Source organism: Puntigrus tetrazona, chromosome 3 (assembly GCF_018831695.1).
Source record: "Puntigrus tetrazona isolate hp1 chromosome 3, ASM1883169v1, whole genome shotgun sequence".
NCBI classification, from domain to species: domain Eukaryota; kingdom Metazoa; phylum Chordata; class Actinopteri; order Cypriniformes; family Cyprinidae; genus Puntigrus; species Puntigrus tetrazona.
In genome coordinates this window covers 20,484,670-20,510,940 of record NC_056701.1, presented here as the reverse complement: position 1 = coordinate 20,510,940, position 26,271 = coordinate 20,484,670, and the positions used below count along the sequence as shown (strand labels likewise).

The following is a 26,271-nucleotide window of genomic DNA, read 5'->3' as shown; positions in this document are numbered from 1 at the left end:
GCACGGACAGCAGCTAAGACCACAGAAACACAGCACGCATACAGAAATCTCTTATACTGTACAGCACTTATAAAGAGGGATGAAGGGATAGTTCCTGGTATCTTCCTCGCAGTATGTGTTTGCAGTATTATTTTAGTCTACATGCATTAATTTTTACTGTCAACATTAATAAGCAGGGTTTCTATATCAGTGACTGTAAGAGTCTGCTTAGGGAATTCAGGGATGGTTCATATAAAAACAATTAATTCTGTCAGCATTTGCTCACCCTCGTATCGTTCCAAATCTTCTGTGGAAAACAAAAGTAGATATTTTGAAAGATTTCTCCACAAAGCCACTTATTTGTCAATACAGTGAAAGTCAATTGAGTCCACAAAGAAAAACTTTCTTATACTGAGTACTGGCATCTTCCTTCTAGTTCAAAAACTTACAAGTTAGCAGTAGGTTCCTTTATTTATGTACAATACAGTAAAATACTGTTAAATATACTTGTTTTCTTGTATGGAAAAATCAAGTTATTTAATTATGGTGGTTATTATTGGGACTTCTTTGATTGTTTTGTGAATTACAGAATTCATATAATTCCTGTCACCTCTGATGCCAGTTGTTTTTTTCAGTAAGTAGGGTGTTTTTCGAGCATTTACTTGAAAAAATAAATTCTTAAACACTAAAGTAACCATATCAACATTTTTATTTGTATTTTTTTTTTTGCTTAGAACAAGAAAAAAATATCAGTATAGGAAAAACATTTTGTTTTACATTTGATTTACATTTTTTTAATTTCCACAGAAAACAAGACTTAGAAATATGATGACATTTTTCTTTTTAAGTAAATATTTCTTAAGGAGTTTTCAGATATCCCTAATGTAAAACAATACAAGAAAATAAAAGATTTTTTTTTCCAGTGCTGTGTTCATTTTCACTCTATAGACTTTCATTGTATGGACAAAAAAACACCTTTTGCACAGAACCATATAGGTTTGCAATGACATACGCATGAGTGAATAATTTTTTTATTTTAGGTGAACTATCCCTTTAAGATAAAATCTCAGTCACTAATACAAAGCCCTGCTTATTAATGTTGACAGTAGAGATTAATGCATGTAGACTAAAATAATATCGCAAATACACTGCACAGTATGACAGAGGGAGAAAGAGAAAGAAAGAAAGAAACACACAGAGAGAGAGAGAGAGAGAGAGAGAGAGGAGAGAGAGAGAGAGAGAGACTACAACAAACAAACAGAAAACATGCCCACAGGAAATGGAATTAACCATCTTGCAAGTGAAATTGTAGCACATGTGGCTCAGTCAAAACACACTTCATATTTCCCGTTCCATCCATTCCATCGTTTTCCTTCCATGGCGCATTCTAACAAATCTCTCCTCCTCTCTTCCATCCTTCCCTCCCTCTCTCCCAAATGCTTCATCCTCCACCTCTTCTTCACATTTCTTCATGTGTAATCCTATAGATTCTCTGATGTTATGCTACACACTCACTCCTCTCGGGCTCTTGTCCTCCTCCTCCTCACTCTCTCTCTCTCCCTCTCTGTCTCTCCCTCCCCCTCCTCTTCTCTCTCTCTCTCTCTCTCTTTCCCTTCCTCTATCTCTTTCTCTTGCACCACCTGTTAGTGCAGACCCCTGTGCTTTGGAATTCACTTGTTTATGAGGGAATCTTTCACACTCACACAATCAAAGGTAAGAGAAGATTATTTATCTATGCCTGTAACTTCCTAGTACCTATTATGTAATTTAATCTGCCGGCATTTCCTTGTTTATTGCTTTATTTGTTCGTCCCTCTCTTTGCAAACCCCTCCCTCTCTTTTTGTCTCTCCGGTAATTAGTCAATTCATTGTTAACCCCTTCTTGCTGTGTTAATGTGCTTCCTAGGATTTGGAAATGCAATTAACATAAAGTTCCCTCTGCCCGTTGACCGCCAGTCCCCTTAACCTCTCCTTTTCTCTCCGCGTGCATGAGCATCCACAACCTGCACTCATTGTGTGTTAAGTATTAATGTACTCATGTACGTGTGCACGTTAACCTTTTCGCTCTCTTCCTGTTTCTCTCTCACCTCCCATCCAACCCTCAACTCTCATTTGCTGTTTTGTTTTTGCATAATCTTAACTTTGGATGGGGAGAATTTAGTTCATTGTGGCACAGAGCAGAGAGAGATGTGAATAATCTAATACTTGCTAACACTGTGATAGGAGATACTGTGCAAGCATTGCTGCTTTTGAAGCTCTTGTGGAAAGCGCGTGATGCGAAATGCTCTCTTTCTCTTTCTCTCTTCTCTCTCTCTCTCTCTCTCTCTCTCTCTCTCTCTCTCTCTCTGGTAATCCATCAGTGTCTGAGTGACACAGTGACTGACTGTGAAACGGTGATGTGCTTCTCATCAGGACCACTGATCTCGTGTGAATAAGAGAACATGATACCTCTGATGAGACACAAGTGAGAGTTTAGAGGCAGACTGATAGACTGATAGATAGAGATAGATAGATAGATAGATAGATAGATAGATAGATAGATAGATAGATAGATAGATAGATAGATAGATAAGATCAAGTGAAGTCAATATTTAGTTATTTTTTGATAACATTATTCAACAAAAATATTTAATCTTAGCATTTATTCTGCTCTTATATTGTTTTTACTGTTGTTATATTTTATCTGTTTTTTATTGATATTTTTACTGAAATATTAAACACACACACACACATTTATTCATTAGTTATAACCCCATATTAATGCCTTGTTCTGCATTATCATATTTTAGATCTTTTAACCCCACCTCATACCAAAACATAACTACTACAAAGAACTACCTTACTTTCTATTAATAATCAATAATTAGGAGTTTATCGAGGGAAAACAGTTGGTTAATAGTTAATACGTGTTCCCTGATCCCCAAGTGTCAAAGATACACAAAAGGATTAGTTCTTATGAAGATGGATGGACAGAGAGACAGATAGATATTTAAACAGAAAGAGGGGGTAGATTTAGCCTCCAGGCAGAAGCAGCAGAGAACCCAACAAGAATTTTAAAGACTGATACAAAAGACTAAATAAGAGCGAGACAGGTCTGTTTAACTACATATATGTGTCAGTTACACAATTAAAGTATTGTGCAGCTTAGTCAGCTAGTTAATTTAATCAGCTAGCGAGCGTGCTGTCAGCAGTCCAAATCCTATCTCGCCATTGTTTCATGATGTGTTTGGCTACAAGTGCCAACAGTGTCATAATGTACCGTGACAACACACTGCCAAACATGTCAGTAATTTACAGTACTGGAATATCTCTCTTCATTACTTCCTCTCACTCCCACATCCCACCCCCCACTCCGAGGCGTCTTCTCAACAGCCTCTTCATGTCTTGCTGTGATCCAATCTCAAGCGCTGACATTCATTCATTTTGTGACTGCACTCACAGAGTTAGCGGGCTAGTGCGCATTGCCCACAGTTCATAACGCAAGCAGTAGGCAAGAGAGTCTGTGTGCTGCCACGACTTGCAAGTTTGTATTTGTTTTTATTGATGGCATAAAAAACTCTTTAAAATAAAGTTGCCTCAATAAAAGAACCGTTTTGTTTAAATGTTCCAATGAAGAACCTTTCTGTTTCTTTGTGGCTAAAGAAGGTTCTTCAGATTCTAAAAAGGTAAGAAAGAGAAGGTTTTTTAAAGAACCTTTGACTGAATGATTCTTTGTGGAACCAAAAATAGTTCTCGCTGTGGAGAACCTTTTAAGCACCTACATTTTTAAGACTAAAGAGTGCTAACATGAGAGCTAACTTAAGTCTAGATTGACTTGACTAGCTATTTAGTTTGCTGAAACACTGCTAAAGACTACTTTTCTCAAAAGACTGTGGTAGGAGTTGAGGTCTATAGTTGCCCACCATGAGAAGCACGCATAAAGTCTATGTAAATTAGATTACATTCTAATTCGCTGCTGGCTTGGTAGTTTCTGAAAGACATAAAATAGCTTTTGAATTGAAATGAGCCCAGAGTTACCTCTGAAGATGAAAAAATATAAGATACAATCACATTCAGTTGATAAGAATTACATTATTATTCAGATTTGTTCTAGCGCGCAAGTATCATTTCTTGCGAAATCTTATTTCATCATATAATGATTTTAAATGCAAATTGACATTTCCCTCAGTCTGAGGGCTGAAAAACAATCCTTAGATTTCAGTCCTCGCCAGTCAATTGCAAATCGTTGAAAATGTTTAAATAAATAATGAAACAAACAGGCTTCGTAAACCATCATGGACACATATTATTATGTACAGCAGGTGGTGGGAAGAGATTTGATTTGAAGGCTGAAAAAAAAAATATTCTGCTTGGCGTGAGGTACTGTGCTAATCGCTAATCTTGTTAGCGTCCATGTGTCATGATCTCATTAGCCGCGCTGCACCAATGCCATTATGACAACTTACCTGCCACCACCGTGGTGACAGCCATGATGCCTGTCAAAACAGAGGACACCCTGATGGATTGACAAGTAGAAATCACTGCAATGGCATGTAATGATGCGCTTTTGGCCAAATGGGCCAGAATTACCTTAAAGGTCAGCTATGTATGAGTATGTGTACTGTTACTGCATTCTTCTTCTCTTCAAACCGCGGCTATGAAGCCTCTTTCCAATAAATGTACCACGTTTTTGGACAAAAAATTATGAAAATAAAAATAAACTAAAATGCTGTTTAACACTTTAAATTAATATTGTAAAACTATTCATATAAAAATATTAATGTCTCTTATGCTCATCTAAGTATTATTATAAAATATTACTACAATTTAAAATAACCATTTTCTGTTTTCATATATTTTAAAAGGCCATACATTCCTGTGATGCAAAGATTATTTTTTTTTGCAGTCATTATTCCTGTCTTCAGCGTAACGTGCTCTCCTATAATTATCATTGTTCAAAACTGTTATTATGCCTAATATTTTTTGTAGAAACCATAATAATTTTTTTCAGGTTAGAACTGAATTTACACTAAAAACTTATTTACTGTACTAGTATTAAATTGATATTTTGTTCTATATTTGTGCTATGTGATTTTTTTATTCATTAATGATGATTTAATTTATTTATTTTTATTTTTTCATTAATGATTAAATTTATTTAAAGTAGAAACTTTTTTACTAGAAAAAAACCTTTAGAACTTTAAATAACAAGAAGTAATTTCTTTTTAAAAATATCTTACAATTTTTGGAATAAACTACTATTCAAAAAAAGGGTAAGATCATTTTAAAAAGAAATTAAAACTTCATTTATTAAAAAATATTAATGGTAATATTATTATTAAAATATTAATACATGCTTTTATAGATAAATATACATCATATATATCTACATTTTAAGTAGGGTTTGCTCTCAAGGGGTCCAGCAAAACTTCATAGGTTCATGGCATCACAGCATTTGAAATCCATTCGATTGGGAACCTATGACAGGGACTAGGACAAAGTTTCAATTGTGCTGACTGTTCCATGGTACCACCACAGTCCAAAATTATCCTCCCTGATTGAAGTCCTTCATTATTTCTGCTGGGATTAGCTGCAAATGCCCTGAAACACTCTCAGGGGAGCATGTTATTTGCATATGAAATGTGCCCTCAGAAACAAGAGGTTTCGGATAGAACCACGAATAAGTCAAAAGTGCATTCCGTCTGTATCTTATCAAATTACACACTCATTTTCTCTAAACCCATTTCCCATCCTCTCTCCTCGTTCGAGCTCAGTAACTCTTAAAAGTAATATTTTGTGGTCCGCTCTGTTGTAGCTGCTCCATTTGTGATTCTCAGTGGTGCTTTAAGCCAAGCGCTTAGCGAAGTTGACAAAGCTTAACTGCCGCACTGTTTTGCAGCTCGGCTCGGGAGCGAGAAGAGGAGGTCGGAATTGAAAGTGCGCTGTGGCACGCGAGTCCGGCATCTCAGGAACAGTTTTGACAAGCCAGGTCAATTCATCGCAGTCTCTAGAGGTATTACAGATCAAACGCATAGTTGACAGTCTGTCAAAACAAACAACAACAAACAAGGCTGTTCGGAGGACGAGTCTCTGGAACAAGGTCTTTAATTTAGAAAAGGAAATCGCAAAGGCTTAACAGTGGTTCCAATTTACATCGAATAAGACTGAGGGAGCCTGCAGGGAAGAGGAAATCGGCCAAGCACTGCTTCTGGCTTCAAACATAGATTTTTGCTCACGACTTCTAAATAAATCAGAGCAGGGCTTAGATGGCGAGTTCTTAAAGCTAGAGCTCAGCACAAACTTCTTAAGCCGCAGCATCCAAACGCCCACTCTCCTCCAACTCTGAACCTCCAGCTGCACACTTTCCTCCCTGCTTTGTACCTACTCATGCTCACAGCCTCTAGCCTATTGCTCTGGCGCTGCAGTTTGCGGCTCCACTCTGCAACGAGGTTGTAATTCTTGTGTTTATTTGTGTCTGTTGAACGTATAAAGCCTTGTAAGCAGAGCTTGACAAAGAGACCTTTGGTTCTGGTTTCTCGCTTAGGTCTCTAGATCCAGCAAATATCTGCAGGTCCTTTGCGTTACCTTTCCTTGATCTCTCAAGAAAAGAGATTTAGTTCAAAATACATTTCTGTGAACGGAAGTGCTCTAGAGATCTGCATAGTGAGTTTATGTTGCGCTGGGGTGAACATCTATGAACATCTATCGCAGTGAAACTGCTTTGAGTTTGCTGTTGAACTGTATAAATGTGGGAAGTTTGATGGTTATGAATTTTGGCTTTTAACACCACGTGACCTTGAGCAGAAAACAAAAATAAGCATGCTTATGTTTCTGAGGTTCTCATGGGGCAATGTGTATTTGATCTGACACTTGCATGACAAACGTGTCACATTGAGATCAAAGCATCAATAAAAAAAACCCTTCACTCCTGTTTCCAGAATATTGAGAAGATGTACTCACCCCCATGTCATCCAAGACGTTTGTATCTTTCTTTCTTCAGTCGAAAAGAAATGGAAGTTTTTGAGGAAAACATTATGGGATATTTGTAGACTTCAACAGGGACCAACAGGTTGAAGGTCCTAATTGCAGTTTCAGTGCAGCTTCAAAGGGCTCTATACAAAGCCATCCGGGAATAAGGGTCATATCATGAAACTATCTGTTCATTTATTGAGAACTCGTCTCTAAACAGTATTAACCTGTATATTATACATTTAAAACAAACAGAGCCGCACAATGCCTGTGTGCAGAGAAGAGTTTTCAGACATAATTATATAATTCATATGTTTTTTAATATATAATTTTTTTGCTTAACATGTTGTCTTCTTGCACAACTAGCTTGTAAAAAGTAGCAAAAACAACAAATTCTGTGCTTACGGGTGTCACTCCAAAGATTTTGCGTACGTTAGTTCTTTGGTCAATTGATAGTTATGGAAGAAAGCTGCGAGGACGGTCAGTGAAGATACAGTGAGATGTAAGAACTCGTAATTAATATGCTGACAGTGACATACAAGCAAAACACATTACCTCATGAGTGAAGTTGTAAATGTTGACTGCAGTGGTCTCCATGTTCACTTTCATATATAAAAGTGAGCTGTGTGCCATCTTTGTTATTGTTCTTTGAACATACAAGTAATTTCATTTACTCACCGTCACATCTTCTTTCTGTAGAACCCAATTTTACATTTTTTTTAATCTCTTACTTTTGCCCATTCAGTGAGATCCAGCGTTGCTTTGGACCCCTACTGACTTTCATTGTATTAAAGAATTGTTCTACAGAAAAATATCAGTCACACAGTTTTGGAATGACATGAAGATGAGTAAATGAAGGCAGAATTAATATATTTGTCTGAACTATCTCTGGTGAAATTGTCTGTGTACTTTTCAATCGATCGTCTTATAAGTGTCAAAATAACTCTTTTTTTCTCTGCTTTAGCTCTATGACGGTGCGTAAGGGAAAAAAGCTCACCATCTCCATCCAGGAACACATGGCCATAGACGTCTGTCCCGGCCCCATACGTCCAATTAGACAGATCTCTGCCTATTTCCCTCGACTCTCCCCGACCGCTGAGCCTGTCTCTCCTAACCCTGCTTCTCCTCTGGCTCTCAGCCCGGGGCTTGGGGCCTCTGGAGGACCGAGCGGAGGTCTCCTGTCCCCTCTGCAGGCAGGGGCCAGGGGAGGCGGAGGCACTCTGTCAGCAGCGAGCAGCATTGAGACATCGGTGGACATCTGCAGCTCAGACAGCGATGACAGTAGTAAGTTATGACTTTGTGTGCTTAACTACCTACTGGATCACACACACACACCGTACGAGGGAAACTCTTTAGTCACACATCAGTACACAGCTGTAACTGTAAGGTATATCATGAAAGTATAATCAGGTTACATAAGCTGTACTGTTCCCTCTTAGCTAGTGAGTCACATGTTGGTGCATAATGGGGGTTTTCTAAATAAAAAGGTGCACTGTACAATATACACAATAACAACAGCACAAGATTGAAATAATAAAGTGGCATTAACAGACTACTTGAATGTTTAATTTTTCAAGTAATTGGCATGGAAATTAACTGTGAAAACTATAAATGCTGACAAAACAAAACAGTATGTCTCCTGACAGCACATTTACATCACAGAATTAATTCATTGTCCATAGCTGCTTGCTATTTAGATTTAGAATTTAAATAAAAGTAATTGTAACATCATGAATATACTATATTTTTTTACCTGTTTTCTGTGGTGTACGTTTAAATAAATCTCCAACCTATGTCACAAAATTCAGTCTCCTGTCAAAAAATACCTGAATAGGAATCCTTGTTCAAGTTAGGTTTGAATAGTAAGTGGAGACCTTCCTATTTTTAGTGCATAGCTACAACTCGCAACTGCTTAGAGGACAAAAACTAAGATGGAGCAGGTCACGTAAACATTTTAAAAGTTAGGAGTTGAATGTAATAGGGATTTTATTATTTTAAATATATCGTCCATAGGGATAATGTTAATCTGGTATATGCCTTGAAGGAATACATAGCTATTTAACATAGCAAATCATTTGGTTTGTCACATTACCTTATTTAAATAGTGTTTTTTTCCTTAGACTGCCAGGCAAAAATTAAATGTGAATTATTACGCAAATAATTGTGCGATATTAAGCCTGTGCTTTGCATTGGCAATATAATTGTACAGGCTTAATATTGCAATTTTCAATGTTGCTATCCATCTTACCATCTGTCAGATATGCATGCTTCATAATTGTCCTGCATAATGGATTATTTAATCTGCTTTCTGTCAGGTTTTATGGTATAGATGTTATTAACCTTTATACGATCATCCCTATTATTGTTGTGTAGCTGCGCTGGGGACGTTAGAATTTGAACTGAGGTATGAGAGATCAACCAGTTCACTCCACTGTACCATCATCAGAGCCAAGGTAACGTCTGTCTCACAGCTCCGCAGTTCACTACACACTCTTTCTCTCTCACACACACACACACACCTATTAGTGATCCACAGTCCAAAACTTGCAGGTGATTTACCCTTTAGCAGTTGTTCTACTTCAGCAGAGCTCTATACAGCTGTTTCTTTATGTATTTTTTTCCAGCAGATGTTTCTAATAAATTGTTTGTTTTGTTGTAGGGTCTGAAACCTATGGATTTTAATGGCTTGGCCGACCCTTATGTCAAACTTCATCTTCTGCCAGGAGCATGTAAGGTGAGCAAATTTAGATTCAGTTTGAAACAATTCAACTGCCAAAACCTCCCCCCCAGAAAAAACATGACCTTTGACCCATATGACCTTATTCGATGCAAGTGTCTGCGGATTAATAAAGGGAGATGATCTTGGCATGGGATGCTGAGATTTGCTCTCATTCAGACACAAGAGCATCAGAGAAGCATTGATGTTGGGTGATGGGGCCTGACTGATAGTCTGCCTTCCAATTCACCCCAGTAGTGTTCATTGAGAGCCAGCTTTGGGCTTTGTGCCTGTCACGTTTTTCTACACCATTTCATTATAGATCTTGCTTTGTGCACAGTATTATCATGCTGGAACAGAAAAGCAAGCTCCCCAAACTGTCACAAAAATTGCCTTCAGTGGCATTAAGGAGTCTAGCCAAAAACATCAATCAGAAGGGACTTTACACATATTTTTGGCCATATTGGATTTCAAAATGAAGAAACATGACAAAGTGATTACATGTTAAGCACCTCTGAAATATCTATTATTTCAGAAACAACTACTACACAAAATGTTTTATGAGTTTCTAAAGTTTGGGTCTGGCAGGGTTTTTAACTATGTTTGACATAGTCTCTTATGCTTAACAAGGCTGCATTTATTTGATGTGAAATTCCGTGAAAACAGTAATTAAAATAACTGTATTTTTATTAGACATAATAATAAAAATTAGACACATTATTATTATTATTATTATTCCTGTGATGGAATAATAATAAGCTGTTTTTCAGAGTCATTACTCCAGTCTTTAGTGTGACAAAATCCTTCAGCAATCATCCTGATATTTTGATTTGGTGCTAAAGAAAATGACGCAGATGATAAAACTCTGTTGTACTCATCTGGATGAGATCGACCAGGGATCGAATTTTCTTTTTGGCAAGCTTATTTTCTTCCTTTTTAGATTTTTTATATTTTCACTAAAGTGAAGGAAATAATCAAAAAGATGAAAATAAAGTATTGGTAGGGCTAGGTTAGGTATAAAGAGGGCTTTACTTTTGTATAAGGTGGCATCCGTTTAATAGTTTGAATTAAAATTTACACTCAATAAGTTATTATCGAATACTGTTTTATAATGTAGGCCTATTAAAATACTGAAGTGCAGATAATTGCCACAATTTGCCATAAGTAGTACAAACAGCAGAAAAGGTCTGCTAATTTAACAGTGTAATAAGAATCCATTGCTATTTGCACCTAGAACAGCATTTACTTGATTATTTCTTTACTTCTGTCCTTACTAAATAAAAAAAAAATCTCAAATTTTTAACAGTAGTGTGTGTGTGTGTGCGTGTGCGCATGTTAGAGGATTAAGATATTATGAAAATAATCTTCACTCTTTATTTATTCGTTTCTTCAAATTGGTTTATACCCACAGGCTAACAAACTGAAAACCAAAACTGTACGCAATTCTCTAAATCCTGTTTGGAATGAGACTCTCACTTACATTGGCATCACAGAGGAGGACATGCTCAGGAAGACTCTGAGGTTAGTGAAGACATCTGTGCATCTCTTTATGGGTGACTCCAAGTGGGCTGTGAATCTATTCTGGATATTTCTTTAAAATTCTCCTCTCGGAGAGGAGTGATTTGACAGTAGCTTGCATATCTTGCTTCGACAGTAGGTGTGTAGGTGTGTGGCAGAAAGTGTGCCTGCTTAGCAGACCTTCCTGTCGCTTATGAACCTTCAGGAATGATCAAGTTTCTGAGTACATCTACTGTTGTGCGCTTCTTGGAGCGTCTGCATATATTTAGGCTGAATATGTTTGCGGTGCTTCGGCCCAGTCATCACCAAGGCTCCTCTCCAGAGGTGGAGTGACTGCTGTAGCACTCGGGTTTATCATGCGATTATCCACAGAAAATTACCTGTGTGCTCCTGATATAAATGAACAGTATCCCCTGGCAACCCGGGAGTAGGACTGCTGGTGTTTTCAAACTTGCCCTTTTTTTCAATGGCGGGGTGACAGTAGTCAGAGAAAAGTCATTTACCCCTTTATCTCCAAGGGAGAGTAAATAGCAGAGGAGGGTGTCTTTTCCACAAACACACAAGCAAACCTTTGAAAAAAAAAAGAGCTTCCGACCAAACTGTCAGAGCCAGAAATATCATCCTAATCCCATTCATAAATATACATTTTTGTCTGAGCCATTTCCAGCTCTTGCTGCTCTGCGGAAGATATTTTTATTGCCCTTTATCTATTTCGCCCATACAATATTTACAACTTTCATGTTTATCTTTGCCCTCCTTCCAGTATAATTTAATAACTCTCTCACTTTTTTTTTCTATGTTGTTGTTTTTCTCAGGTTATCGGTGTGCGATGAGGATAAACTGACTCACAATGAGTTTATTGGAGAGTCTCGTGTGGCCCTGCGACGTGTGAAACCAGACCAGACCAAGCGTTTCTACACCTGTTTAGAACATCCACCACCTGTAAGATACAGTCTGTGAGAAGAGTGCCTGATGTTGTGATCAATGACTGATCCAAATTTAATTAACATAAGATTGGATGGATGGATGGATTGATGGATTCTTTAATGTTTAATAAGTTAATAACCGTCTTAATATTACAACTGACATGTTGCTTAATAAACATCAAGTAACATGTCAATTGTAATAATAAAACCATCCTGATTTATGGGCACCTCCATCTTTATTATTTACTTTATGAGTTTTACAAAGTCACAGCTATTGTGAGACTAGAAAAGGAGCTTGATTTGGGTTATTCGCTCATTCTAGGGGCATTTGAGAAAAAATGATGAGAAAATAATGAGAAAATAATAAATGAAATAAAATGATACAGATATTATAAAATAAGATATTACGACAGTTCTATTTTTTTCTAAAGTGACAAATGATATAAGGCACTGCCTCTGTTATTGTACTGTTAACACATTTAATGCCCCCTCTCATTTTTGTATGACTTCTGTATCCGCAAAATAGACAAAATGAAAATAAAACAGTGTTGACATAAATACTAATTAAAAAAATAATGTGTCTGTGACCATCATGACACTTATCAAACTTTAATGACTGATGATGATCCGAAAATAAGTTTAAATCTGTCAAAAAAAGGAACAGCTGAACATTAGCTATTAAAATAAAATATTCATAAAATACAAATAGCATAGTTAGTGATCACTTTGGAATAACTGTAAAAATGCTTTATGACATTATTGATTTCAGAAGAGCGTGGTTCTTAAAAATATTCAAGCTCAGTTCTTGTCTGCTGTTGAAAAATTCAAATTAGGAGTCGCATCTGTTATCAACGCAAAACACTGACTGTATGAATGTAGCCAGTGACAAACACACACAGAGGCTCACTTCATCTCCGTCTCCTCTCTCTGCATCTGCCAGCTTCCCTCTCCTACAGCCATGGGAGCAGCACTGCGAGGGATTTCCTGTTACCTACGAGAGGTACTCCAAACCCCAAACCCACCTGTTTTTATCTGTCTCTCTCACAGCAGAAAAAAAATGACATTTCCGGATGCAAGTTAGCAATGACGTTTTAAATATTGCAAACTGATAATTGCCTGCTGATTAAAGCTCTCTCACTCAAATGTTTTCACATTGGGATCTAGCCTCATTTGCATTTCAATAAGAACATTATGATAAGTGGTACGGAAGAAATCGATTAGCTTTTTCATTACCATCCAAAATTGTTCTCGACATGCCGGGAGCCCCGCGATGAGAAATACCGGAAAGTAAAAAGGACACAAGGAGGATTAGGAGTGGAGGATGGGGTCGGCTGAGGAAAGGGCAGGCGTGTGGATGTACTGTTTGAGCTTTTCCGTGTTTAAAGCAAATCCCGGCTCTGCCTGTCAACAGGAACGAAGGTGGCATCCATAAATGACGGATGAGATTAGCCGAGCGGCATTGTGGCCTCCAGAGAGATGAGATACAATTTGTTCTGTTTAACTTGGTGTTGTACAGCACTTACGTTGCCAATGCCCAGTGTTGACAACTTTGTGACAGACGCTGCTGAAATGAGAGGCAGAGAGACAATTCAGATCCGTTTCTTTTGATTCAACCAGAGACGTAGAAACAATCTGGAAACTGGGGGGCCGGGGCATTATAGAGCTTATCGACCTTGCTCATGAATATTAATTAGGTGACATAACAGCACTGAACAGCTCATAAATGGAAACTAGCCACATTAGGATTACCACTTACCGACTGTGATTGCGCGTTCATTCGCTTGATTATGGCTTAAAACGAGCGTTTTGTATTCATCTCTTGCTCTGTTTCACATTTCTTTCATTAATAAACCGATAAGTGGTAAATTTGAAAGGACAGAGGCGGCAGAACATTTTGCCGCCCACCTGAAAGCTACAGAGATTTCTGGAAACCAGAATAACAACATTTTCAAAGGAAGTGGAGAGATTATGTGTTGGGGGGACAGGAGAAAGCCACAGACAGCATCGATAGGGAAGGCGAAGAAAAAAGGAGCGAGAGGTTACAGGGTTATGAATGGACAGAGGGTGCCGGATGAGTGACAGACAACACACTCACAGGTCTCTGGAGGAAGACAACTAGAAGTGACAGGGGAAAACTGCTGAACTGCTTAGAGGGATCACAGAGACAGTGATGGTTCAGGGGGTGCTTTCAAATGAAATTATGTTAAAGGGACAGCTCATGCCAAAATTAAATCATTTTACTGCAAATAAAATCATTTACGCACCCTCATGCCATTCAAAATCAGATTTTCCCTCTTCTGTAGAGATGGAGTTTTAAAGCAGGTGAAATCAACGGAAGCCATTTAATAACTTTTATTAAGGAACAGACCGGAACGTATGTCATTTATAAAAATGTCCTGCATAACAGGCCCTGACCTTCTCAAAAAGTAGTAGCATAATAAAAAAAAAAACAGATTAATAAACCCAAAATAGTAATACTGAGGGGCATAAGTTGCAATTAAATGAAAATGTATTATAGTTTAAATTATATTAAATGCTATTAGATTAGTCTTATTGATCGTCTTAGGTATATTAACTTCTACTGTCTTTAAAATATAGTTAAAGTGCACTGCAGAATGTACTGACAATGTATGGTATCTTAAATATACGTCTATTGAAACTCGTGTGTCATGTATTTAAAAATATTTGTAATTCCACATTTGTAATGATGACCTTGCAATTTGGAACATATAAAATACTTTTATTTCAAATGTAATATTCAATTAGCATGCAACAGTACTCTACATTTGATTTAGTATGTTAGTTAACATATCAAAATAAGTTCTTTAAATGATGACAGTGATTATTAAAACATTACATTTATTTAAAATGTACTTTAATATAATACTAAAAGGGGTATTATAATATTAATGGAATAAAAGACCACTTACACACTTTTCTAAAGTTTTCTAATAGTGTCAAATTACAAGTTTCACTTGTATATTTATAATGCTTTATTTTATATATAATATAAGTATATTTAATATAATATAAAGTTGTTTTTTTCACTTTTAAGACTAGTACACTATAGTACTGAAATACACTACAAAGCACATTCAGTACAATATTATTGAAGAGAGAAGCTTGGACATTATGCTAAATATTTTCTTATTGCGTTTTGTTGAAAAACAACATCATGCAGGTTTGGAAAATCATGAAGAAAAGCAGCCTTTTCATTTGTATAAAACTATTCCTAAAAAGAAAAAAGGGTTGAATGCGACTGAGTTGGAAATTCAAATAGAAAGTGAAAAGGTAGAGGAGGAATACGAAGAACATGCCCCAGAGGCAAAGGAAGGATCACAAAGTCACAGACGGAGTTTATGGCGCAACAGTCCCTATGTTTATTTAAAGCTTTTGATTTGGTGTCATGACTGGCATACATACAGATTCTGGTGACTGGTGCCACGCCATCTGCCTGCTAATCACGCAAATCTGAATATGAAAGCTGTGCTAGCGCCGATATGTGTGTGTGCGTGTTCCCGGCCTCATTGAGCACCTGTTTACCTGCTGGATACACCTCCTCATTATCATTAGTGAGTCTGCATGATGGGGGTCATTAGTGTGAAACCTCATGGAGCACATCAGCCAAAAGCCCGAGCGATTCAAGCTACAACATTTAAACCGTGCTAAATTAATTTATCCCATTCAGAAATGCCATTGGCATTTTAATTAGCCGCAGAAACTTGCCCTGTCAGAGGAAAGCCACTGCTATGCCACCAGCTGCTTGCTTGTGGCTAATTTCCTCCACAAAGATTTTCTAGCAAAAAACTTGAATTATACGATGTTTGCGTTTTATGGGAGTTACTGAGGTACAATAGATTTAATTATACTCAAGGGTGTAGAATTCAGCAGGGGTGCTGGAGACATGTCCCTGCGGATATCCAGTGATTACTGAATCGTCCCTAGCAATAATTTTAATCAAATTATTAAGATATATCTATATTTAAGCACTGTTGTAATTTTTTACATTACTTGACATTGACATTATTTGAGTGCATAAGTGAACGAAACATACAAGCAGTTCATTTTCATAATAAAATGCTCCTTTTAGAGTCCCGGGGCATTTTCTTTCAGATTACACATTTGTCTAATTCATTACTGATATTACAATAAAGTGAGGTACGGTGTAATTAAGAAGACCCTGTTTACTGAGTGCGGTTATTAATCAGTTTCTCTAATCAGTTAAACTGCCTGCTTGTCTCTTAACAGAATATTTCACGATGCATGTTTTGATATCCTATCACAAAGCGTATAGAGCTAAATGCTAATGTTGTAGCTCTCAAAAGTAAATCGTAAAAGCACAAATTGATGGGGGCTGCTTTTATGTCTCGGACAACGTCAAAATCAAACCTACGCCCTCGATTATCCTGAAACATCTTTATCACACCTGACATTTTATATTCATGCAAATAGCGGAAACGAAATCCACTCTTCTCCCCTGATGCATGCATTTTTATCTTAACGTCGCATATTTATGTGCCCTCCTGCAAACGTACAAATACACGAGTGGGTAACCGCAACAATGGCAGCGGCCTGTAAGTGGCGGTTCTCGCTGTAGTTGACCTCATGCGGCAGAGAATTATATGTGAGCCTATTCTGTCTGTCTCCTGAGCATTAGACAGCTGGGCTGCTCTCCTCGCTGTTTGCATTATGAGTTGTCTGTTTATAACACAGGGGTCGCCCCTCTGTCTGCCCACTATCTGTGTGTGTCTCCTCACTGTTAAATTAATGAAGGTCTGGCAATGCAACTTTCACTCAGTCCAGCTCTGTTTCGCTCACACACACACACACACACACACTATCTGTATCTGTCCCCACACAATTACATTAATGAAACATCACACTTGCCAGCAAACAGGTTTGGCTTGGCATGCTTCTCACTAATGGGCAAACTCACCCGCAACCCCAGCACAAACACACACACACACACACACACACACACAATGTGGTAGATGGGGCTGTAAGGGGAATTTCAAAGTGCAAGGTAAAGAACTAGAAATAACAAGGCTCTTTTTAGAAAAACAAACAGGGAGAGAGACACTGTGATGATTACCCTATTGATCCTGTCCTTTTGCTGGTTGCTGAGAGAGAGACATGGAGAGACACAGAGAGAGAGATAGCTTTAAACAAAGGAAGGCAGGAATACAGTATGAAAGACAGATATACAGAATTTTCATATGCACAGATATTACACTTTCCTCATAAATGCCTGAGATATCATTTCCAGTGTTATGTCACTGAAAATGTTGAATGTGAAATTCCCGTTAGATCAAATATCTGATTCCTCACGCTGTACTTTTTGGGCTCTGTAACTTTACTAAAAACTGTATATGCCTTTATTTATCGCTGTGAAAGGTTTTAACAGAATAAAAACTGACTTTAACGTGTTTAATTATACATTTCCAATTTACACAACAGCAAGTATGGACAGGCGTGCAAAATAAATAGAGAGTAATTGTTGGTCATTTCACTATTTTGATGACATCATGGCGATTATGACATTTTAATAGACAGTATTGAATGTTTTTTAAATGAGACAAACTAACCGATTTCCCAAAAAAAGCATGATGTTACCAAATGGCTTAAGGCATAAGAGATAAGAAAAGACTAGAAATGTAAGTTAAATTGAAGGATAAAATATAATCCAGCATGTTTATTAAAATGATTTTAATTAGAGAGAGAAACACTTAAAAAAAATCTTAATAAACTGCCAGTTTTTCTTTCATTAGTTCAGGCCGCACAGGGACCTGGCAAAAATAACAGCATCTGTTCAAATCAAAGTGAATTCATTTAAAATTTAACTGTGTGCTCACTTAATTGTGATATTATGTGAAGACAAAAAGGAACTAAAACTAAAAAATAGTGTTTAATATTTTGTCGGATGCGCTTTATTTTACGGTACATGTACTTGCGTCTATTTACTACCTAGTTATTGTAATTACTATACTTGTGTATAAGAGGAACTGTGGATGGACCTGCAGGCATGCTCTTCTTCGTGTCTACGCTTTGATCTTCCCCATCACACTCTTTTATATCTCCTGACCAAGACAACTAATAAAATGAATGTTTGTAATCCATACAGATGGATTATCGAATATTTCTTGTAAATATTGTTGCTCTCGCAGTGTAGGCACTGAATATTCAGAGTCACACTTGAGCATTCTCCGCATGCATTATTAATGTGCATTCAAATAAGTATCTCTCAAGCCTTACGAATGTGCGGTGTGTGTGCGTAAGCGTTGCACCAAATCAGACAATTATGTCTCATTAAGTCTCCATATCTCGCAAAATCCTGAAGAGGCTGTGCTTAGATCTTCCCGCTTCCCCCTCTGAAAGCCACTGAAGCTGAGCTAAGCCCAAACAGACCAGGAAGAGAGAATGATAAATGTCTGTGTGTGTGGTAGATGAGTCTGAATCACACAAATCATCACAGAGCATTTGCAGAAGACTACAAGAGTTTGAATAGGGATTTTCCATCTGAAGGCTACATTAAACCTTCTCTTGTATGAGAATCAATATTAGTTTTTTATTTATGGAAAATTTGCAAAAGGCGTGAATGAAAAAACAAGAGGTTGCCGTAATTTAAAAATGAGCCTAGTGCATATAGATGTCACATTACACTAACATCATTGCATGCATAGACAACTGTTTATAATTATTCTACACGTGAATATTATCAGATTTTACCCAGAGGGAGTCCTTGTCATTGGTTCGGTTGTCTGCTGTGTATGGAGTCTCCTACACAGTCACTTTTAATATAGATGATTTATTACAATGCTTGCAAGACAGCACTGTAGTGACATTCCTTGTTAGGGTTTGTTCTAAACCTCTAACCTTAAGTATTAAACTTAACTTAGCATGGTATCAATCTGATATGATAATGAGCTATTATTTTAGGTTTTGTTTTACTCACTTTCAAAGACTTCTTCTTTCAGGGCAAATCCAATCAGAGTTATATTAAAAATTATCCTGGCACTTCTAAGCTCTATCATTGAAGTGGGCGGTTGTTTCCCTTTAACAGTCCAAAACATGTTAATAAAGTTGAGCGAAAACATAATAAAATATCTCTCACATTGCTCTGATAGATATCCATACTTTATATAACATAATAAACACTTTTCTCTCTCTGCTGCTGACTGTGGTAACTGAAAGCAAAGAAAACCAGTCCCCCTTGACATTTTTCTTTATTGTTGACCGACATTTTGTTTTGTTCTCTCTCAACGCTCTAGTAATAGTTAGTATGTGCACTAACCTACAACTGTCAATCATCCCATATGGCAAATAAAAATAGTTTTAAAGCACTAAAATGTACTAAATTCAAAAAATAATTATTCATAAAACAAAAAAGTTCTGCATTAAAGGGTTAGTTCACCCCAAAATAAGAATTCTGTAATTAATTACTCACCTCTATGTTGTTCCAAACCAAGACATTTGTTCATCTTCCAAACACAAATTATGATATTTTGATAAAATCAGAGAGCCAACTGACCCTCAATAGGCAGCATATGTATAACTGAAATGTTTTCAGATCCAGGAACGTATGTATTACGTAAATAAATCAGTTATTTACGCCATATTTTTAAAAATAGTAATTTTTGTTACAAAAACCCATTGATGTATAGGTTAGTTTTAATAAAAAGTTCTAAATAATGGTCTCATTACTAAGCTTGGGAGAGCCAGGATAAATAAAAAAAAAACCTCTTACTATGTTCCTCTGAAAGAAGAAAGTCATATACACCTAGGATGGCTTTGGGATGAGTAAAATATGGGGTAATTTTCATTGTTCAGGTGAATTATTCCTTAATATACGTTTATCATAGGTGAGCAATGCAATCCAATGCAATCTGTGATATCCACATTTTGAAAGATGGAGCTTGTGATGCAGACCAAAGTAATAAAATATATTTAACATTTGAAACCATGTAAACATGCCCATTGTAATGAAGGCCCTTTCTATTGCCTAAATTTGTTCACAATAATCTGATTCTCAAGTCACAATTTTGCATTACATAATTTCTGCATTACTGAAATCTGATTAGTCTACTCTCTTACAATTCTTTGGATACAAAATAACTCCATGCCTTTCCACCACACAGTGACTATGATGATTCTTGTGTATCAAGATTTGGAAACAAGGCGTGATTCAGCATTTCATAAGACTCAAACTTCGGCCCAAAACCTCAACATATTTTTCTTTTCCTGCCTTACAATGACTGGTATTTGTTTCTATAAAACAAATTAAATGAAATTTGAGAGTGTGTTAATCTGCTCTCTAGTCTAGCAGTAAGTGCGTGACCCCAGGGAGTTCGACATTTTTATGGCTACCACACTGTTAAAAAGGCTCCAAGGCACCAAAAAGTCATGCAAAATGGATTTGTCACAAAACAAATAATGCCAGAAGGCCATTGGTCCTGATGTGATGAACGTGTCGATACATCAAGGCCCTTGCTAGTGCCTAAATTTGTGTTCCTGATATTCATAATGAGAAAGTTTTGAAATCTTCCGTTTACTTATATTGATGGAATGTTCAAATGTAACCAACAGCGATGGTGTCATCAAAATGTTTGACCACTGAGATATCATTAGTCTTCTTCTGTCATTAGTCACCTGTTTGCATACAACATTCTCGTTGAGCTTGTCTTCCATCTAAGTGTGTATCTATATATAGCTGTCTTTCCACCACAGTGACTGTGTTGATTCCTGTGTAACCGAGTGTAAACAAGGCGTGTTTCTGCATTTCATATGCGCATCATTTAAGCCTACCTAAAACCTCAACATTATTCCATGCAACCCCTGGTATTTTCTTCAGGAAATGCCTAATCTAGTTACTTTTTCTTGCAGTGGGAGAACGAACAGTTGACCAGTTTGGAAGAGAGGGGCCGCCTGTTGCTCTCGCTGCAGTTTCTGCCTCCACCTGCAGAGGGTGAAGCAGAAGGCCGGCGAGGGGGCCTGTATGTCGGAGTGCTGCGCTGTGCCCATCTGGCAGCCATGGATGTCAACGGCTTCTCGGACCCCTATGTAAAAATGTGAGAAGATTTCTGCACCAACACTGAGAAAGCAGAGACACTCACTGAATAAACACTTGCTAGGGATCTAGGAAAGAAGCAAAAAAAGCTAGGCAAAGGAAAAAGAACGGCGGTTTGGACAGAGGTGTCATAAACAGCTCATGGAGGTGGAGAGCGAGTAGGAGAAACTGTAAAACGAGAAAACAGATAGTAGCCTATAATAAGGCAAAAAAAAATCTCTGTACGTCCTACGTCTTTTCTCTGATGTGTCTCGGCTTCTCACTCTCTCGTTTATGCCCCCCTCTAATCTCTCATTATTTTTCTCACATCATGTATTAAAATAAACGCTCCCAAACAGTTCTTCCTCCCTAGGCAAAATGGCATAAGAACAGACAGGACCCCCACCCACGCTCACGTCCCTTCCAGTCACTCTCTCTCTCTCGCTCTTCCGCTCCTTTCGCAAACACACACACACACACACACACACACACACACAGATACATACACATTCTCTCTTCTCCTCAGGATCAAAGCCATATTCTAACTGTGTGTCTTGGGGGAGGGTGGCTGAGAGTTAACAGCAGTACATAAAGCAAATAAAATTTTTATGGAAGCCGGTGGGACATCACCGCAAAAGCCGAAAAGCAAACAGCTTGGTACGAATGTGTCCGGAGTGCGTTTCGCATGCTCGCGACGGCGGCGCCGCTCGTTTTAATCTCCAGCTCTCCCACTGTCCTGCTCTACCTACGGCCCTCACTTTGTTCTTCCATCTGCCTTTCTCTTTCCAGATACCTGAAGCCAGATGTGAAGAAGAAATCCAAACACAAAACGGCAGTGATTAAAAAGACCCTTAACCCAGAATTCAATGAGGTATGGATGTATTTGACGAACATTTCATTTCATTATACGTGCGCCTCGCAAGCGTTTGGAGTGTTAATGAGATGTCGGGTCCAATATCTCTGCGCTGCGTCCTTGCTCACTTCACATTCCCAGAAGACCCCCACCTAAACGCACGTTTGTCTTTCATCACCACGTTGCACATTTCTCATTTCAGTCATGTCCCCCGTTTCTCTTTTTCTCTCTCTCTCCTCCTTCCCGTCTGTCTCACGCTCTCTCTGTCATGTGGGCTGCATGCGATCACCAGTAAGGCTAAGTGTTTTGTTTCCATTCACTCAGAAGTAACACACACCCAGATTGGCCATATAATTACTCCTTGGCTCAAACTGAAGGCTGCTCACTCCAATCTTACACGCCACTATCTGCTTAAAAGCAGGTCTGTCCTCTGCTCCACAGGAGCCCCGCTCATATCAAAACTGTTCACGAGGGTGCTGAAAATTCCTGGGAGGAATAAAAGCAATAGTGCTCCTAAACACATTATATTTAGAAAATGCTTCAATTTCTTTTTATGAACACTGTGAACATATGCAGCTGCCTTTGGCTCAGCGGAGAGGGATGGGTAGAGGTCAGAAGAGGAAGGTCCGGTGGTTTGATCTCTGTGATCCCAGCATGATTTAACTCCGTTACCCCAGAAAGCAGCCTCCATTTAAAATGCATTGCTTCTAATGCTTAAAGGGATAGTTCACCCAAAAGAAAGTTCTGTCATTCATTATGCTGTTCTAAACTGGCAAGATCTCTGTTCATCTTCAGAACACAAATGAAGATATTTTTCCATATATATCAACGTCCAGAAACATAGCAAGGAGATGGGTGAAATAATCCATGTGACATTAGGGGTTCAACCGCAATTTTACGAAGCTACTCTTGTACTCAAAGAAACAAAAATAATGGCTTTATTAAACAATTTGTTTCCATGTGGAGCAGATGACACTTAACAGCATGCATTGTTTACATTCAGTGAATACTTTCCAAAATTACGGTTAAAGCCTGGATGTCACATGGATTATTTTACCAACCTCCTTGCTATGTTTCTGGACTGAACGTGTTCATTTCATTGCTGTCTATGGAGTAATATGAGTGTCTATGGTAAGAGAGACCTCAGATATATCTTAATTTGTGTTCCAAAGGTTTAGAATAACATGAGGGTGAGTAATTAATGACAGAATTTTCTTTTTTGGGTGAACTATCTCTTTAAATGTTTTTTTTTTTTCCTGTTTATTCAGGCACATGCCAGGCTTCAGTCAGTGGGTGTGAAAGCCGCAGACAAGAACATCTGTTTGGCTGAACTACCAAATGCCATTTGTTTCTAGAAATTTGTTTTTGAAGCAACTTTTCATGGGGTTTAATATTTTGATCATTCCCCGGGTGGCTTCAGAGCTGTCAAGATGATGCATATGAGATCTTTCTGTGTTTAAAAATGTCCTTTGAAATGAATGAAGGGAAATCAAAAGTGACAGTGAATAATGAACATTTTTGGCTTTTGCCAAAGGGTTTATCAAATGAGGACCAGAGGCATCATCCCTTAAACTGTTCTTCTGGAAATGTATTGAAACTTTTCAACTGCTGCCATAATCCACATCATATTTTACCTCCACAGGAGTTCTTCTATGAGATTCCTCTATCCGAACTGGTCCATAAGACACTGGAGGTCACAGTATGGGACTATGATCTGGGAAGATCTAACGATTTCATAGGTGAGAGTATGCAATTATTACCTGTTATAATGATTTGTTTTTGTGCTACCACTTATGGATCCGTTCACAAAGAACATGTCTGGGCATTCCATTACACTGTATTTTTGGTTTCAGTGCTAAATAGCACATTATTAAGGAAAGGCGATTAGCAAAGATTCATTAAACAATTTTATATACTTTATCCTGCTAAAAATAAATGCCATACACTTATGTGTGGGTGAAATGTGTTAGCATTTCAAGAAGAATGCTATGCAGATACAGGATCAGGGTAGATGTGGACATGTCTACATATTCAATTATTGTATACAGTGGGCTTCAACAGCTTTTTTTGCAAACATTGAACACTTACAGTAATGAAAACTTGCTTTTCACACCATCAATTGCGCATGTACTTAAGCTCAGAGGATCTTGTGTTCATGGTTCAGTTTGGGTCTGATTTGTGAATTCTATCAATTGTTAACAGATCAGTTGAATCAGCGAGTTGTGGGCTCAAGAACAGATACAACTGAATCATTCCAAATTTTGGTTGAATGCAGTGCGATTCGCGAACAGATTTAATAGGTTTACTCGTTCAATAATTTGGCACCGCTATCACTTCTTGTAGTGTGTGACTATTTATCCAGTTCAAAATGGAACAAGAAATTTTTTTAATGAAATGTAGTGGTAACGTAATAAATTACTTAAATTGGACATTATAATCAACAGTATGAAATTAAGTACGATTGTGACATTAATTTATTTTTATTTTGAAAAACATGACAGCAAAGGAAAAGAAAATGTAAATATATTGAGAATGAGCATGTAACATTAAATATGAGAAAAATCTTCTATTTAATAAATACACATACTTATATATACATATACTTTACTACTACTTTTTACTACTACTATATATATATATATATATATATATATATATATATATATATATATATAAAAATGTTAAAAACTCTTATCAACAGATATGGAAATTGCATCCCATATCCCAATATTTTGCATATGCAATAATATCAAGATGATTACTGCACACATTTCACTTGCTCAACTGTTTGAAATCAAAACAACTGCATGTTCTGTTTTACTCAAGAGGTACTATGTATACTACGTAATATTCAGTAAGTAGTACTTTTACTTGACCTTAAAAATATGTACTTACACAACCCCTGAATATACTCTTGAATGGCAGGTGGCGTGTGCCTGAGCTGTCACGTCCAAGGAGATGCTCTTCGCCACTGGATGGACTGCTTGAGGAACAAGGGTCAAAGGGTGGAGCGCTGGCACATTCTGGCCAATGAGCTGCCTCAGACCACCTGCCATGATTGAGGAAGAATCCTGCCAGGAACGAGGAGATCAGTCATGATAGGTTAATGGATTTGATTGATATGAGGTGGACATGGAGATAATTATATGAGCTAAGTAGGGGCCAAGATGCTGGAAGTAAATTACACACTTTGTGCTGTTTAAAAGGAGAGTGGAGGATGGGCCACCAGTCGTCTTCTGACTTGGTGTCACTCAAAGCGAGTCCCCGCCCCTTTCACCCGATTTTCTCTTGCGCACTCATTGCTGCACGTTTTCTACACATTTTGTAACGTTGAAGTGTATTTTACTCTTATGAAATCTTGTGTAGCACAACTCTCTTTTTTGATTAACAATGTATTTCAATGTTCAGTGCTTTCGTAACGCTTGCAGACAGCGCATCTTTGACAATATAAGGGGGTGCATGTAAACTGCCTGCCATTAATGCATCAAAGCGATAAACACATGGTACCGCCTTGACAAAATGGGAAGGTCCTTAAGGGCCAGTCCTCTCAATGTTGTCAATCATATTTGAAACAAATACAATTTCATCAGGAGCAGGTTTCTGTGTACTGCTAACAAATAGACTATCCATTTTGTAGCATGATGCAATGTTTACATTTTTTACTTTGCACCAGCTGTGTTTTCCAAGGTCTCAAATTTGGCGGTTTTCAATTTCCAGTTGTTCCTTTTCTTTAAAAAGGGGTTTTATGGACATGCTACAATTTGATATCGCGTACGTTAACTACTTGATATATTTTTGGAATCAAATGTTTATATGTGCCGTATTCTAGGACTATCTGGAGTGCGTCTGCATGTGTACGCGTGTGTGTCGTCTGGTTGTTTTGTACCAAAAAAAAGTGCTGTATTCTTGAGGGTTTGTGGTTTACATTTCTATAAGTGCTTATGTACAAATTGGAAATACATTTGAAATGCATTGCTCTTTAAGATTTGCATCATTTGCCTGCATCTTCTTAAAGCGAGCTTAGAAACCTCTTTAAGAATAACGATTCACAAACACTCAGCCAAGCAGAACATCTATCATGGCACACCAACAACACATAAGCTGAATGATCTCATTCGCAAAGGCTTCATTCTGGGAGTGACTGTGGTGTTGTTTGTGCAATTGTGGATTTGGGTATCTTTACACCAGTAAGAAATAAGATACTCTAAAAATGGGATTCCAAGCCAAGATACTATCAGCCTTCCTACTGTGAAAAACCATTGCACTGATTCTGTGGTTCTTCAAGATGC

At 37.6% G+C, this 26,271-nt stretch overlaps 1 protein-coding gene across 2 annotated transcripts; it reads left to right on the top strand.

Annotated features, from left to right (window-relative positions):
- The first annotated feature begins 1,252 nt into the window (after positions 1 to 1,252).
- On the top strand, positions 1,253 to 25,965 carry doc2a (double C2-like domains, alpha). 2 transcript variants are annotated; one of them, XM_043235880.1, is made up of 12 exons: positions 1,253 to 1,692; positions 5,857 to 5,970; positions 7,891 to 8,210; positions 9,300 to 9,379; positions 9,586 to 9,660; positions 11,054 to 11,163; positions 11,976 to 12,102; positions 13,027 to 13,086; positions 20,967 to 21,151; positions 21,919 to 22,000; positions 23,625 to 23,721; positions 24,908 to 25,965. In XM_043235880.1, exons 3-12 carry the CDS (start codon positions 7,895 to 7,897, stop codon positions 25,042 to 25,044), a joined length of 1,269 nt encoding a protein of 422 aa, XP_043091815.1. In that variant the 5' UTR covers positions 1,253 to 1,692; positions 5,857 to 5,970; positions 7,891 to 7,894; the 3' UTR covers positions 25,045 to 25,965. The 2 variants fall into 2 exon arrangements, with proteins under 2 accessions (XP_043091815.1, XP_043091816.1); XM_043235881.1 differs by lacking the exon at positions 5,857 to 5,970.
- The last annotated feature ends 306 nt before the right edge of the window (positions 25,966 to 26,271 follow it).

What these genes read in the sequence shown, in the direction of transcription:
- doc2a (XM_043235881.1), top strand. Translation starts at nt 7,895, where the DNA reads ATGACGGTGCGTAAGGGAAAAAAGCTCACCATCTCCATCCAGGAACAC. An exon ending in TTCTGCCAGGAGCATGTAAG is followed by an intron (nt 9,661 to 11,053) that starts GTGAGCAAATTT and finishes TTATACCCACAG; the next exon opens with GCTAACAAACTGAAAACCAA. An exon ending in GTTTAGAACATCCACCACCT is followed by an intron (nt 12,103 to 13,026) that starts GTAAGATACAGT and finishes TGCATCTGCCAG; the next exon opens with CTTCCCTCTCCTACAGCCAT.